We start from the raw sequence: 17035 nt of genomic DNA on the forward strand, positions 1-17035 counted from the left end.
GGCATTGTCACACAACCATCTATTAACACCAATACAAGGATACTACATAAGTATATAATAATCCAGTAAAGCATTTCTTTGGTCATACATTATCACATATCACACCCATTTATTTTAATGAGATTGTCCAATTGTCGCAGATGAAAAGCAACGGATAAAGTAATTAAAAATGTGCAGGTTTTGTTAAGATAAATGTTCTGACTTATTTTTAAAATGAATTGTTCTAAAATTGAATTCTTCCATCCATTTCTAACTTTAAAAAAATAATATTTGCATTTTTTTTTTTTACTTTAATGCATCTAAGTGCTATTTATACAGTAATAAATAAAATAGTTAAACAATTTTAAACAAGTAAAAAAAAAAAAAAAGCACATCCGTTTGATTTATCTAAATTTTTATTCACAATAACACAATTTTTATGAAAGCAGAAAGATTTAATATTCTTCTGTGTGCAATTAAACCTTAAATGCAAATATCATTTCAATAAATATGTTAGCATTGACAGCATATCATGCCAATAAATGGGAGAAGGTGGTGATGATCAAATAGTATTGGTGTACTCTTTTTTTTATTATTATTTAAATTCCAAATAGTTATGATTGTTAATTTTTCATTTTATTCTTTAGTGTATTTTTTTTTTTTTTTTTTTTTTTCATAAACTTTTATAATTTCCGGGACTAATTTTATTTGATGCTTGTGGAGATGATGTATTTTTTTTTTTTTTTTTGCTTAAAATTGTTTCATTGTTTGATTAATTATTTAGCGTCCTAAATTGCCTCTAACAAAATAGGGTTAATCAATGCTAATACCCACCCCTACCCCTAGATTAATGATCTCTTTGCCATAAGCACCCTAGTCACTTCCATAGCATCACTTTCACTTGTTGATGCTGATATTGTTTACCAAATCAGTCCTGTAAGTACCTGGTTGTAATAATGTACATATTCCTGACAAACCCGCTTAGCAACAAAATCTCACCCCTTCACTGTTGAGGTCCCTAAATGCCAGAAAACTCTCTACTCTAATAGTATCTTCCCTCGAACAGCTAGACTTTGGAATTCTCTTCCTGCTACCTGCTTCCTTGACTGTACTGATATGCAGAAGTTTAAATCTTTGTTAATCTTTCCTCAGCTTAGTCCCAAATAGTAACCTTTACATCCAAATGGCGATATGCCGTTTTAGGGTGAATGAGAGTAAAAAAAAATAGTTTTATTTTTAGAAAGAAAATCATTTTATTCTCATTGCTAAATGCGCTGTTTATACAGATCCGTTCTTGTTGATAATCATCTATATTATATTTCTCTTAGTCTGTCTGTCTATCCATTTCACTTTTTCCCTGAAACTACTGGACTGATCTGGCTGAACATTTGTATGCCTCCTTATGATAAGGTGTAGCGAACTAAGTATTATGGTGTCTGTTCGATGCACAATTAGGGATTGATATGAATTAGTATTTCATGCAAAAATGAACACAATTTTAAATATATTCAACCATCAATTTGGCATAAACACTACGAGGGGCGTGCAATAAGTAATGCCCCTGATCCACTTCAGTTGTCTGATCTAGCTGAAATTTTGCATATGCAATGATTTATATCTCTACGGGTTATGTGGCAAATTACAGCTCTGAACTAATTGTGGTTTCTGTTTTACAGGTGATTGAACTGAGTCAGGTGTGAAATGGAACCTGTTGATCCGGTTTTTGTATTTGAAAGGACGCCCACCTCAGGAGACTTTTGATGAAATGAAAAAAAACTTATGGTGATAATGCACCATCATATGACCTTGTAAAATGCTGACATCGTGAATTCAAACATGGCCTGGTCGCCCCCCCTTCTGCCATTGATGAGGCATCTGTCCGTCAAGTTGAGGCTGCCATTTTGGAAGATTGGCGCATTATTATTCACCAAATAGCCCAAGATGTCAAGATTAGTACAGGGCATGTGGAAACTATCATTTATGACCATTTGCATATGCATAAGGTGTCTGTCAGATGGATTCCCAGGTTGCTCACACCATTCCAGAAGCGAGAACGCGTCGAGTGCTCGAGGATGAATTTGGAGATGTGCCAAGATGAGTCAAAGTTTTTCAAAAGACTGATTACATAGGATGAAACCTGGGTCCATCACTATGATCCAGAGATCAAAGCCCAGTCAATGCAGTGGAAGCACTTGGACTGACCACCTCCAAAGAAGGCAAGGGTGAAGCCCTCCACTGGCAAGGTCATGCTCACAGTCTTCTGGGAGCAGGACAGAGTAGTGATGACAGATTTCCTGGCAAAGGGTACCACAATTACAGGAGCCTATTATGCTTCACTTTTGAGGAAATTAAGGGAAACTATCAAAATCAAGAGGCGGGAGCAAGATCAGCAAAGGTACCCTCCTCCTGCAGGACAACACTCCGGTCCACAACTCGCATATCGCCAGATCAGAAGCACGGACATGTGGTTATGAAATCCATCCCCATCCTCCCTACTATCCTGACCTTGCTCCCTCTGATTTTCACCTCTTCCCAGCCATGAAGTTGTTTTTGAAAGGAAAGCGTTTCCCAGATGATGCAGCCTTGATTTCTGAAGTCACGTCATGGTTGGATGACCAACCTGGGGTATTCTATAAAAACGGTCTTCAGAGCTGCATCAAACGATGGGAGAAATGCATAACTCTGGGTGGTTCCTATGTAGAGAAAGACTAATAACTGTGCCAAGTTTCATTGCTCTACTGCTATGGGAAGTGGGTCAGGGGCATTACTTATTGCACACCCCTCGTAAGTCAACAGTCTATATTTTTGCCAGTGTTTAAAAGACTAAAGATCTAGTCTTCCATAATATTGACCATTTTTTTTTTTTTTTCATTCAGGTTGGCTGTTTATCAGAATTGAACAAATTGCTCTTGTGGTTCAATTTGAAGAATGTTGATGAAATGTATTTGGAATTTTGTTCCAATAACTTCTTTGAAATGAAGCATTTGGTGCACACTTATTTTTCCGGGGTGATTCCTCCATTTTACCAGGATCTTTTCATGGAACAACGTATGTATCTATCGTTCAGTTCATTTAAATGGAGGTTCAGCTTATTTTAATTTGGAATTTACGTTTTATTTTTTAATTTAAAGTTTAGGGTTTTTTTTTAATCTGAAGTTCGACTTTTTTTTGTGTGTGAGGTTTGGCCATTATTTTTAGTGAGGTTTGGCCATTATTTTTAGTGAGGTTTGGCCATTATTTTTAGTGAGGTTTGGCCATTTTTTTTAAAGGTTTGGCCATTTTTTTTTTTTTTTTTTAGGTTTGGGCATTTTTTTTTTTTTTTAGGTTTGGCCATTTTTTTAGGTTTGCCCATTTTTTTTTTTTTTAGGTTTGGGCATTTTTGTTTTTAGGTTTGGGCATTTTTTTTTTTTTTTTTAGGTTTGGGCATTTTTTTTTTTTTAGGTTTGGGCATTTTTTTTTTTTAGGTTTGGGCATTTTTTTTTTAGGTTTAGGCATTTTTTTTTTTAGGTTTGGGCATTTTTTTTTTTAGGTTTGAGCATTTTTTTTTTAGGTTTGGGCATTTTTTTTTTAGGTTTGGGCATTTTTTTTTTAGGTTTGGCCATTTTTTTTTAGGTTTGGCCATTTTTTAGTGAGGTGTGGCCATTTTTAGTGAGGTGTGGCCATTTTTAGTGAGGTTTGGCCATTTTTTAGTGGCGGCCGTTTTTAGTGGGGTTTTGCTTTTTTTTTTTAGTGGGGTTTTGCTTTTTTTTTTTTTAGTGGGGTTTTGCTTTTTTTTTTAGTGGGGTTTTGCTTTTTTTTTAGTGGGGTTTTGCTTTTTTTTTATAGTGGGGTTTTGCCATTTTTTTTTTTTTTTTAGGGGATTTGGCAATTTTTTTTTTAGGGGATTTGTTTTTTTTTAGGGGATTTGGCCATTTTTTTTAAGGGGATTTGGCCATTTTTTTTTAAAGGGGATTTGGCCATTTTTTTTTTAGGGGATTTGGCCATTTTTTTTTTTTAGGGGATTTGGCAATTTTTTTTTTTTTAGGGGATTTGGCAATTTTTTTTTTTAGGGGATTTGGCCATTTTTTTTCTTTTAGGGTATTTGCCATTTTTTTTTTTTCTTTTAGGGTATTTGGCCATTTTTTTTTCTTTTAGGGTATTTGGCCATTTTTTTTTCTTTTAGGGTATTTGACCATTTTTTTAGGGTATTTGGCCATTTTTTAGGGTATTTGGCCATTTTTTAAGGGGATTTGGCCATTTTTTTTTAGGGGATTTGCCATTTTTTTTTTTTAGGGGATTTGGCCATTTTTTTTTTTTTAGGGGATTTGGCCATTTTTTTTTAGGGGATTTGACCATTTTTTTAAGGTGATTTGGCCATTTGTTTTTAAAGGGGATTTGGCCATTTGTTTTTAAAGGGGATTTGGCCATTTGTTTTTTTAGGGGATTTGGCCATTTTTTTCTTTTTTAGGGGATTTGGCCATTTTTTTCTTTTAGGGGATTTGGCCATTTTTTAGGGGATTTGGCCATTTTTTTAGGGGATTTGGCCATATTTTAAGGGGATTTGGCAATTTTTTCTTTTTTTTTAGTGGATTTGGCCTTTTTTTAAGTGGAGTTGGCCTTTTTTTAGGGGATTTGGCCATTTTTGCAGTGGGCCTTTTTTAAATTTGGCATTTTTTAGGGGATTTGGCTATTTTTTTTTTTTTTTTTTAGTGAGCTTTGGCCATTCTTTTTTTAGTGAGCTTTGGCCATTCTTTTTTTAGTGAGCTTTGGCCATTTTTTTTTTTTTTTTTTTAGTGAGCTTTGGCCATTTTTATTTTTTAGTGAGCTTTGGCCATTTTTTTTTTTTAGTGAGCTTGGCCATTTTTTTTTTTAGTGAGCTTGGCCATTTTTTTTTTTAGTGAGCTTGGCCATTTTTTTTTTTTTAGGGGATTTGGCCATTTTTTTTTTTTTTTTTAGTGGGGTTTGGCCATTTTTTTTTCTTTTCTTAGTGAGCTTTGGCCATTTGTTTTTTTTTTTAAGTGAGCTTTGGCCATTTTTTTTTTTTTTCTTAGTGAGCTTTGGCCATTTTTTTTTTTTTTCTTAGTGAGCTTTGGCCATTTTTTTTTTTTTTCTTAGTGAGCTTTGGCCATTTTTTTTTTTTTTCTTAGTGAGCTTTGGCCATTTTTTTTTTTTAGTGAGCTTTTGCCATTTTTTTTTTTTTTTTAGTGAGCTTGGGCCATTTTTTTTTTTTTTTTTTAGTGAGCTTTGGCCATTTAGATTTTTGGACATTTTTTGGCCATTTTTTTTAGGGGGGTTGGCCATTTTTTTAGTGGGGGTTTGACCATTTAGTTTGGTTTGGCCGGTTTTTTAGGTTTGGGCATTTTAGTGTTGCCAGTTTTATGAGAGCTATTTTTTAGTGAGGTTTGGCCATATATTTTCTGTGGGCCATTTTTTGGCCTTTTTTTAGTGGGGTTTTGCCATATTTTATAGTGGGGTTTGGCCATTTTTCTTTTTAGTGGGGTTTGGCCATTTTTCTTTTTAGTGGGGTTTGGCCATTTTTTTTTAGTGAGGTTTGGCCCCTTTTTTTTAGTGAGGTTTGGCCCTTTTTTTTTTCAGGTTTGGCCCTTTTTTTTTCAATGTAGTTTGGCCATTTTTTTTTTTCTTAATGTTGTTGGGGGCTACTATCGGGGGCAGTAGTTGCTCTGCATGTCAGTACAGTTGGGAAAACAGGAAACCGAAAAGGACTTTTAGAATCTAGCAGTTCTGGGGAAGAAACTATTAGAGTAGAAGGCCTTCTTACATCTAGGGATCTCTACTATGTAGGGGTGGGACTTGGGTGCTTGTCAAGTTTGTCTGGGATATTTACATTGAGAGGTACAAGGGTTTGTAGCTCGTCAGAGCATCCACCATTAAAATACTTGTAAAACAGGCAGAGGGATGCAACATTTTTTGAACCCTGACTAGTAGCAGGTGCACCAGCCCAAACGTGCCAACAATACTCCATACATGGGCGAATGATGACCTTGTAGAGGTACAGGATACTTTCAGGCATAAGTAGCTTTCTAGCCTCACAGCGGGCCTGGCAATGCTCTTAATGTATCTGTTCCAACTCATGTTCCTTGTGAACGTTAAGCCGAGGAGTTTAAAAATACTTTCAGGTAATGCATCTTTAGCCATAGCTATTGGTGGTTAAGAAGATTTCTTGTCATTATTGAAGGAAACAAGCTTATTCTTGGCAGCATTGAATGTGACCATCCATTTCTGTCTCCATTCCACTAGAGATCTTCCTCTAGTGTTTCAGCCATTTCCTTAGATATGTGTTCATTTGTTAAGTATTCATCTAGTGATACCGAATGATCTGATTTTCCCTGTCCAATATATGGTACATACATTCAGAGATTACATTTATGTTGCATATTGCTCCATATTTACATGAATACAACAAAAACCTGCAAGAGCAGTGATGGTGACAATAAGACAAACTCCGTTCGTCGACACAACATAAATGCTCACACCGAACGCACATAACAACATCCAAACCCGTTCCCTTATATGCCCACATCAACAGAATAACTCGCAGCTCATCTCAACAAAGAAAATCACCAGAGGTTAAATCCAAAGCTCAAACATCACAACCGACGCCCATACGGCAATACACGAATATGCATGAATAATTATCCCATGAAACACTGTAACAGTACAATGCCTACTAGAACACACTCACAACTTTCCTAGCTTTAAATTGATATGACGCATGAATACAAACCCAAAAAACAAACACAAATAAAAAATGAAAGCAACGACCAGTGCTGAAATCCACTTTGTCTACAACTACGTCCTCAACACAAGTATAAATACGACTGCTTTTCATCAGCAACAGCAGCTTTTAAGATTACTCTTCTTCCGCAGTCGCTGCCACTCCACTTGTGCTACCGGATTGCAGCTTTCAAGATTACTCTTCTTTCATCATTGTCACAGCTGCCGCCATCCCACATGCATTCCAGACACCAGAACACCAAAGCCATGTTACTATTGTCGCCGTCTCTACCATAGCTTGACAATATCAACCGATTGTCGCTGAGTTTGTATCAACAGCCAACCAGCGTTTCTACCAACGCCCTGCCATATATCCTGACAAATTCAACAGTTCATTTTATGATCCTTTCAACTTTATTGTTCGTCCTTTTCTTGCTTCCATACGCTCAGTTTGTATTTAGTTAGGATGTCTGCTGTAGAACAGACTTGCCTAAATCCATATTGTTGATCGGTCAGAAGTTTAGCAGCTGTAATGTGATGGACTAGAGCTTGGTTAATTATGGACTCAAATATTTTGGTGAAAAGCGGGGGGAAGCTAATGGAGCGATAATTTAATGGGCAAGTTCTTTCGCCAGAATTCTTTTAAACTTACACTAGAAGCAGTCAAGAAAGTAAGATTCATTAAGGCATTTGTTGTAAAGTTTGGAGAGGACTGGAGCAACCTCAGCAGAGCATTTTTTTTTTTTTTTTTTTTTTTTTTTTATAGCACAGCCGGGATGAGATCAGGCCTACATGCTTTTGCGGTGTCTAGGTTTTTTATGGTATCATGCACCTGAGAAAGGGTAATTTTCAGATCATCTAGTGTGGCATCAGTCTGCATAGGAAAGTCAGGGAGGGCATGGTTTGCTGAGTCCAATGAAGAGTTTGAGGCAAACCAGCTGGCAAGCATGTTAGTTTTCTTACATGCCATGCAAACAATTTCATGATTATCAGATAGTAGGGGTTGATTGCCCATTATTTACTACACTGTTGTAGATTTTCCAGAAATCATGGGTTCTTGCTTTGATGTGTTTTCTGGTGGTTTTGGTATATTATCTCTTAGCTGTCGCCATTTCTTTTTAAGCCGAAGTTTGGCCATTTTTTTTTAATGTGAAGTTTGGCCATTATTTTTTTTTTTTTTTTTTGAGCTGAAGTTTGGCCATTTTTTTCTTAAGCTGAAATTCAACCTTTTAGTTTTTGATTTGTTAATTTGTCAATCAGTTTATTTTTTTCAAAGTTCAGAATTTTTTAAATTCAACTTTATATAAGTTGAGTTATTATCTGAGATGATTTTTGGAAATCGAGCGTTTTTATTGATACTTTTTTTTAACTGAAGTTCGACTTTTTATATTTACATAAGTACATATAATTGGATAAAATTTCAAGTTAGAAAAATAGTGTTGAATAGAAAAAGTCAAATTAAAAAAGACAGAATTTAAATTTAAAAAGCTCATATTAAGAGAAGCCGAAAACCTAGTTTTCAAAAATAAAAGTAAATACAAACTTCAAATAAAAAAGATTGTATTTACTTTTATTTTTGAAAATCAGGTTTTCGGTTTTTCTAATATGAGCTTTTTAAATTTAAATTCTGTCTTTTTTAATTTGACTTTTTCTATTCAACACTATTTTTCTAACTTGAAATTTTATCCAATTATAATTTACTTTTCATCTTTTTGATTTTGAGAATAAAAACGTTAATTTTCGTTTTGTTTTATTTTCTAATGCAGAGTTTGTGTGCCCAAGTATTGGATTCTTTGAGTTTTTACATCTGAATTACCTCAAGCAGATCCTCGCTTGGATGAAGCCAAGCGGATGTTATGGAATGATGCCGGGTCTACAGAAAAAGAAAAAAATCACTTTCTACTCAAATATGAAAGTTGATGAATATTACGACCAAATGAACGTCAAAAAAGAAACTAAAAAAGATGCTCAACAACAAAATTCTCTTCATCCTCTGGCAGCCTCTGAAACAGTCAAGTCAAACCTGCCTTTTCTTCCAGAACCCGCGCTACACAAGTCAGCCCATGAAATTTTAAAACCCAAAGTAGCAGAATCTTCTGTCACTACATCCTCATCATCATCATCATTTTCATTGCTCAGCAACTCACTCTACAATAAACCTCGGGAACCCTTTGTGCAGAAAATGCTGACCAAGAAACTGCAAAAAAAACACGCCAAATTACACTCAGACTATACGGGGCATTCAAAACCTGCGTCCAGTAATAAATTGAAGAGAGTAGGGTTGTCACCCCTCCTCTTTCAGCCTAACCGTACAGGCAGCTCTATTAACGACACATGGCTGAGAAATCTACCTCCACCCTTAGTTATTAATCTGAAAAAAGCCGAGACGTATGTGCGTCAGGATAAAATTCAACATCACAGAAAACTCCTTGTAGAAAAGGAACTTTCTGGTAAGTTATTACAAGTAGCCACTTTTTAAATAGTTATTAAAAATTAACAAACAAATTAGCTTAAATGTGGAGCATTATTACTCGTATATGTGTGTGTGTGTGTTGTTTTGGTAAAGTGTGATTTTTTTTTTTTTTTTTTTTTCAATTATATTTCACTTTTTGTGTATACCAACCCTTTTTTCTTAAAAGTACAATGTATCTTAAGTATAAAAACAAAACATATACAAAAGAATAACAGTATAGTTACATTCCAAGATCCAAATATTTATTTTGCATGCAAAAGAGCTTCTCTAGCATGTTCAAATTTCGATACATTTTTTTACAGGGCTGTTTCGTTCTGTAGAAACAGACATTTATTACTATGTCAATACTAACTCTTTTTGTGCATATACTCTTCAGAAAAATTAGAAATTTTTTGCTTTCTAATTTTTCTGGGGTGTATATGCAAAAAGAATATGGGCATGATTACAATGTAATCATGCCCATATTCTATTTTTCTTTTAAAGTTGATGAGTTCCTATTCTTCTGATGAGTAAGGGTGGAATCAATTAAAAAAAATTGACATAATAATTGCATGAATGATTCTGCACTATGAAATGGAATAGTCAAGAATTGAGCATTTTAACATGCTTGAAAAAAATAAATGGTAAGATGGACAACCTCTTGAAATTTGGAATATAAACCTTTTGCCATTTATTTGTATATGCTCTCTAGTTACATCGAGCTTCATAAATTAAAGAACTAGTATAAATAAAAGGTGAAATATAATTAAGCATGTTTTTCCATAAACACACAAAAAAAAAAAATATATATATATATATATACTAGTGGGGGTATTCGGCATTGCCCAGGTATGGAGAGGTGGGGTAGGGGGAAATCTAAACAACAGTTCAGCCCTGGTGGAGAGAGGTGTTTAAATAAAAAATTAAAAAAGTGGTAGTAGAGGGGGAGGGAGCAACAGTAGGCAGCCCGGGAGGAGAGAGGTGTTAAATTTAAGAACTTTTTTTTTTTTTAATAAAAAACGTGTTTGTACTGTAATTGCTTGAGGTATTACCGTCTGTGAATTTTTGATTAAAGAAAATAATCATTTTATACCAAACACTTAGTTTAAAGCAAGCAATCTTAGTTAAAAAAAAAAAAAAAAAAAAATTATTTGAAGTTTTATTATTTTAAGTGACTTGAGCGAAATACAAATGTTTTTTTTTATTTCAATGAAGAAATCATATTCGCTTAGGTTACAATTTTGTTTTTCTATAATCAGTTATAAAGTTTAATTAAAGTACCGTAATATTCCAGTTTTATATTGCAAAAATAATAGATATTTTAAAAATATACACACACACACACACACATAAATTTCCCTATCTTATAAATAAACTTCCTTCCAGTTACCAAAAAAAATATTGAGAATTTTACATGCAGGGTTTGAACCTACAGACCACATAATGACAAAAAAAACAAAAACAAAAACAACTAAATTTTCAAGTCTTATAAAATTCTTTGCAATTAATGAAAAAAAAATAAAGAAATTTACATGCAGAGTTTGAACCTACAAACCACGTCATGCAAAAAAAATTTTTTGAAAACGCTATCAACTTACCTACAGTAGAATTTTCACAGCCCATTGTTCTATCATTGTTGCTAAGTGATGATATGGAAGAAATGGCTTTACCAGTGATAGATAAATTAAAATAACGGTTTTGATTATCGAGTGTCGGTAATTATCGGGGGTATTCTGAGACAAAACTTAACAAAGATCACTCCCAGACTTATACACTAAAGTTCTGTAAATTTTAAACAAAATCTGTTCAGCCATTTTGGAGTCTATAAAGAACAAACTCCCTCACACACACACACAATGTTGCATTTATATAATTATATATAATGGCTAGTTAGCATTTCAAAAGCAAGATATATTTATTTTACACTCATAGTATTTTATTCATATGTCAGTGTAGTACATCTTGCATGTGTTTCGTTAAATAGCGGAAATTCCCGAAACAACTCATCAGAGACAGATATGTATTCCTCAAGGAAAAGGAAGTTAGTGAGTTTGTTTTTTTTCTCCTTGGGATGAAAAGGTTATAGTGGAGATAAAATGTTGATGAAAGGAAATGCAAATATATTAAATAAAAAAAAAAAATTGAGGAATAAAAATTACATATAACTTTATTATATCGTCAGATCAACAAGAAAAGAAAAGAAAATGTAGAAAAAAAAACTGTTTTGGCCTTTTCATTTCGAAGCTAAATGCTTCTCTTTTATTGTTTATTCTTATATTTTTGTTTATTATTATATTTTTATATCGGCTTCAATATATCTTAAGATATACTTCCTTCATTGCCAACCTAAATTTTCTTAAGCCAGCTTTTATTTATATTCTATATTTTGTATAATGCTGGCCCTTCTCTTTGATGAGAAGTATTTAGCTTCGAAATGTCATGTCTTAAAGAGGTTTTTCTTTCCATTTTATCTTTTTTTCCTTATTGATCTGATGATATAATAAGGTAACTTTTATTCCTCATTTTTTATTTAACATATTTAATTACTACTCTTAACCGAGTTGAGCTTTTTCTATCTCAATGAGTTTGCTTTGTTTAAAATATTTTCTTAATTAGCTTCACTTTATATATATATATATATATATATATATATATATATATATATATACATTTCCACAAAACCTCTGTCTTTGATGGAGGGGAGACTGAAACTTGCAGTTGTGGTTTCAAATGATCTGAAATAACAGCAAGGGGGAGACTTGATTCCAAATATTTCTCATATGTTATATCTTCCCTCTTTTGGAAATAGGGTACGATTGTGAATATCTCCAGTATCAAATAATCCTTATACACTGTGAAATTTACTTTATGTATGAAAACCAAAGTGGGGAGATATAACATCTGATAAATATTTGGAATCAAGTCTCCCCTTGCTGTTATTCAGATCATTTGAAACCATAGCAGCAAGTTTTAGTCTCCTCGCCATCAAGGCCACAGGTTTTGGGGAAATATCAGATATTTTGTAATTCATATGAAAAATTAGGAAAACAAATGACTATGATTGAAACATTTTATAGCTGTAAAAAAGTGCCAAAACTAGGCTCTGGATGGTGGATGATCCCCTTAACATGCGACCTTAAGGGTAAATGTCACATAGCGCACTACACAATTCAGGTCATTACCTTTCCAATGAATCTTCATTTGTTAAATTCTGATCAATAGTCGCTGAGATTTGAAACTTATAAAATTGCCAAAAAAAGGTGGTGCCTGATCTGAAATAATAGCAAGGGAAGACTTGATTCCAAATATTTCTCATGTTATATCTCCCCGTTTTGGTTTTCATACATAAAGTAAATTTCACAGTGTATGGATCATTTGATACTGGAGATATTCATAATCGTACCCTATTTCCAAAAGAGGGAAGATATAACATATGAGAAACATATATATATTAGTGGCCTGGCAATAGGTAATAAAGTTATATATAGCTTACATTCCACATATTTCTTTAATATATTTGTTCCTCTTAATAATGTTGAGCTTTTCTTATCTTGATAAGTTTTGTTTTATTAAAGATATATTCTTTGATAACATAATTGCATATATCTTTCAAACACTACCGTGTTTGAATATATGGTTAAGTGGCAGTTTTAGTCATTTAGAACTGCTTTAAACATTCACCGCTCACTCATTTTTCTACTAAATTTCAAACAATTTATTTTATTGATCACCTTCTCAGCTATATTGTGAAAAATTTTTTTTCAATTTTCGTTCAGTAAAACAAAAGTTATGATGAATTTACTGGTGTTTAAAATCGTAAAAAAAATGTGAGTAGGTGAGCGACGCTTTTTATGACTGGTTTCCATAGCAACCACGTTGCTTCAGCGACTAGTGTTGCTACCAATTCACCACTCTCACGAAAAGAGAAGTAGCAAGTGAAACAGAATGAAAGGGAGATAATTGGAGAGATTTTATTGAAAGCAGACGAGTGCCGTACATTGTTATTACATGTGTATGTTATGTTTATGGGGGCAAAAAATAAGACTGAAATTAAACAAAGATCAAGTGAATTTACTTGAAGCCTAGAAAAATCATGGAGTACAATAGAAAAATGCGAGCATGAAAAGAAGTAATATGGTTAAGCTTAAACATGGAAAAGTAAAGGACTAGTTGTTAAAACTGGAAAAGAAAAGGACAAGATATTCTAGTAAAAAATATAAATTTATAACTTAAAATATTGCAGCATCAGAATTGATTGTATAATGTTATAAATTGAATTTAAAAACAAAGCTTCTTAATGCTGCAATATTTTAAGTTATAAATTTATATTTTTTACTAGAATATCTTGTCTTTTACTTTTCCATGTTTAAGCTTAACCATATTACTTTTCATGCTTGCATTTTTCTATTGTAATTTATAATGTATATATCAATAAAGTTATTCTATAATGTTTCTGAATTTTTGAGATGAGGATTGGTTATTCATATTATTTGGATTCATTGGACTACTGTTCTCATCTTGAGTGTTATTTTCACAATGTTTTGGTTGATGTAACCTCCGACTTTCTTCAGATGTATCTTGTTGAACTCAAGAATGTTTCTATCGAACTCCAGAATTTGGATGATATTTTGAGCGAAACCCTTTATTTACTTCACGGAGGTAGCGTACTCTTATTCTATCAGCCATGAATAAATGTGAACATTTTTTTCCTTTATCACATCTATATTGCCATAAAAAACAGTTCACTATTATTTAAGTCAAGAATACAACACAATTTTTTAGAATGCTGTATATATATATATATATATATATATATATATATATATATATATATATATATATAGTTATGTCTCGGAAGTAGAGTGAAAAGCACATCTTATTTTTCTTTTATTAATTTTTTTTTTTTTTTTTTTTTTTTTTTTTTCCTTGTACACATGTTTGTGAATTATTCCATGGATTTCTGCCTTTGGATTATTATGGACCATCTTCTTCCAATTACGGGATTTCCTTGGATTTTACTTGTACAAAATTTTAACTTTCTTGAAGTTTTACATTTGGATTTTACCGTCACTGGATTTTTTATCTTCCACCAAACTATCCATTCATGTGTAATCACCTTTTTCTTTACCATATTCCCTCTGCTTAACTTATTTTGTTTTCAAGTAAGATCTTTGACTTGTTGTTTCATCAAATACTTCTGCATGCAAAATCCGATCCCGCATTTTGCTAATTCCTACCCTCTGATGAGAAGGAGAGTATTTCTTCGAAACTCCGTGGATTAAGGACTATCCATTTATCTAGTGTTTCCTTTTCAGATTAAATATGTTTTTAACTCATTTCAAAGTGTTTTTTAACATATTTTATTAACTGTTTGCTCATATATATATATATACACACACACACACACACACACTCCTGAGCAAAAAAAAAAATGGGCCAAGAGAGAAAGAAGAAATCGATTTTTCAATATTTTTCCATGAATTTTTGTCAACTTTAACTGAAAATTTATATTTTGCAGATCATTATTATTATTATAGCATATAATAATAAGTGGAAAAATTTATCGTATAAATGGTAAGACCTATTTTTGGCGAGAATATAAAAAAAAAAACGAATTGCAGAATTAAGGCTGTCCAAAATGAATTACAAGCAGATTTTTGATATTTCCAGAAAAGAAAATGTGAAAACATCTCTTTCTGTAGTGAAGCCAATTGGTCAAAGGTTCGAACTCAAATGCTTGGTAAAAAGAAAATCTGTATCTGGTCGCCCTAGAGCATCCACTTTGAAGGATGACCACAGGCTTAAATTAATTGTTTTGAAGGATCGAAAGAAAACTTATGTTGACCATAGCAAAGAATTCGAAACGGACTGGAAATTCTCTTTCTAGATATACAATATCCAGGCGAATGAAAGAAATGGATTTTTCTTCTAAAAGGTGTGCAGAAAGAGGCCATTTTTATCTAAAAAGAACATCAATGATAAAGAGATTTTTCTCATGTTATGCCAAGAAAAATACAGATTGGTTCAGGAATGTTTTCTAGTTATATGAATCAAGATTTTGTCTTGTCATTGATGCTCTAGAACCGTGCTATCGAAGAACAGGAGAAAGATTTTCACCAAATTGCATAAAAACGACAGTTAAATACACGAATGGAGGGATAATGGTATGGGGAAGTTTTACTGCAGCAGGACTTGGGGAACTTATTAGATGTGAGAAGCCAATCGATGCAAAGGAATACATTTGAATATTAGAAACAGAACCAAGTATCCAAAAGCTGGAAATATCCCAGAACATTATTTTTCATCATGGTAATGCCCCTGCACACACTGCTAAAGTCACAAAAAATTGTTTTCTGATAATTCAATTGATGTGATATTTTGATCAGGCCAAAGCCCCGATTTAAACCCAATCGAGAATATTTGGTCCATAATATCTCGTGCATTGGCTGGAAGAACTTTTTCGAACAATGACAAACTGGGGGAAGCTGTGCAAGGCAAATGCAGTAGCAACAAGGATACCTGGTTTCACTCTTCAGTGTTCTACTTTCGTTTACAGCATGTCTAAAAAGATTGATCTTTTAAAGAAATCGAAAAGGAATGCGATTCCATACTAAGCATTTCATAAAGTAAATGTCTTGTTCTACATTTTTAATCTCGTTTAAGTTTCCTTGTTCAATTGTTCTTTTTTCAAAGTAGCTTTTAGTGCCATAAAATTTATAAAATTTGTTTGGCCCATTTTTTTTTTTTTTTTTTTGCTCACAAGTGTATCTAAATAGACGCTTTTTGTCTATTAATTCTGTTTTGAGTCCTTTCCAATTTCTGAATAATGGTCTTCATTTCTGGCAGGAACTGGCTGATGTAATCACCATATTTGTCGTAAGTTCAAGTACTTTTCAATCCTTCTGGATTCATTAGATTAATTTAACTGATTTTGAACAATTTATAGAATTCAGGATGTTATTATTATTGGTAAAGTTTATTTTATTAATCGTAGGTTTTTTAGTTTTCACTAGTTTTTATTTGTAATGCTTCTAGTATTTTCAAGTTTTCGTTCATTATTGGTCTGTTCAAGTATAGATGTGTTATCAACTAAAATCTTAAATTGGAACAGGGGACAGGAATGTTGTTTAGTCAAGTGGTTAAATATAGAATTGTTTTCAGAGCAACAAATGTTTATGAAAAGAAGGCAGAAAGTGGCTCTCTTTTTTTTTTTTCTCACCTCCCTCACCCCTCTCTCTCTGATTGCCTTTAGTGAGATATATATCTATAAAAGTGAACTTGTCTGTGTGTGTGGGTGTACATTTCCCTGTGCAATAACTCTGTCAATTTTAAGTCTACAGACTCGAAATTTGATATACAGGGTACTGAGATTTGGGAAAATCTTTGTGATCCGTTTTTGGTCAAATATTTGGCTGTTATAATGTCAAAGTTCAACGATTTGACCTTTGAAAACTCTACCAAACTCCTCCGACAATTTTGGGTCTAAACACTTGAAATTTTAGATATAGGTTCCTTGGACATGGATCTAACTTAATAACTTGATTTGAGCCCAAAACAATAAATGTTAAGGGGTCATAATAGGGTTCAAAGTTTAAAAAAATTGACCACTTTTTTTTTTTTTTTGTCAACATACACCTCCAAACATCCGGGCAACGCCGAGCTGAAATGCTAGTATATATATATATATATATATATATATATATATATATTAGTAGAGAAAATATCCAAACACAGCTATTTGTATGCTTAATTTGCATAACGATTTTTTTAAAAAGTTTTTAATAAATTAACCTTTGGTGTTACTAATTTGTAATTTTTTTCCTATTTTTATATATATATATATATATATATATATATATATATGCAGTAGGTTTTTGATATTTATAGTAA

At 32.7% G+C, this 17035-nt stretch overlaps 1 protein-coding gene across 3 annotated transcripts in view; it reads left to right on the top strand.

The window, feature by feature from the left end:
- The window catches only part of LOC145260413 (uncharacterized), a 317452-nt gene that overhangs the window by 288376 nt on the left and 12041 nt on the right, over positions 1-17035 (top strand). For all 3 annotated transcript variants that reach the window (XR_013864289.1, XM_080118394.1, XM_080118395.1), the window contains exons 4-5: positions 2856-3027; positions 8460-9143. Coding sequence is in view for 2 of the 3 variants with exons in the window: in XM_080118394.1 (XP_079974520.1) it covers positions 2856-3027; positions 8460-9143 (856 nt within the window). In the remaining variant the exon portion in view is untranslated. The remainder of the gene's footprint in view (positions 1-2855; positions 3028-8459; positions 9144-17035) is intronic.

This window comes from Euprymna scolopes, chromosome 36, assembly GCF_053919585.1.
Source record: "Euprymna scolopes isolate OS-2025 chromosome 36, ASM5391958v1, whole genome shotgun sequence".
Lineage (NCBI taxonomy): Eukaryota > Metazoa > Mollusca > Cephalopoda > Sepiida > Sepiolidae > Euprymna > Euprymna scolopes.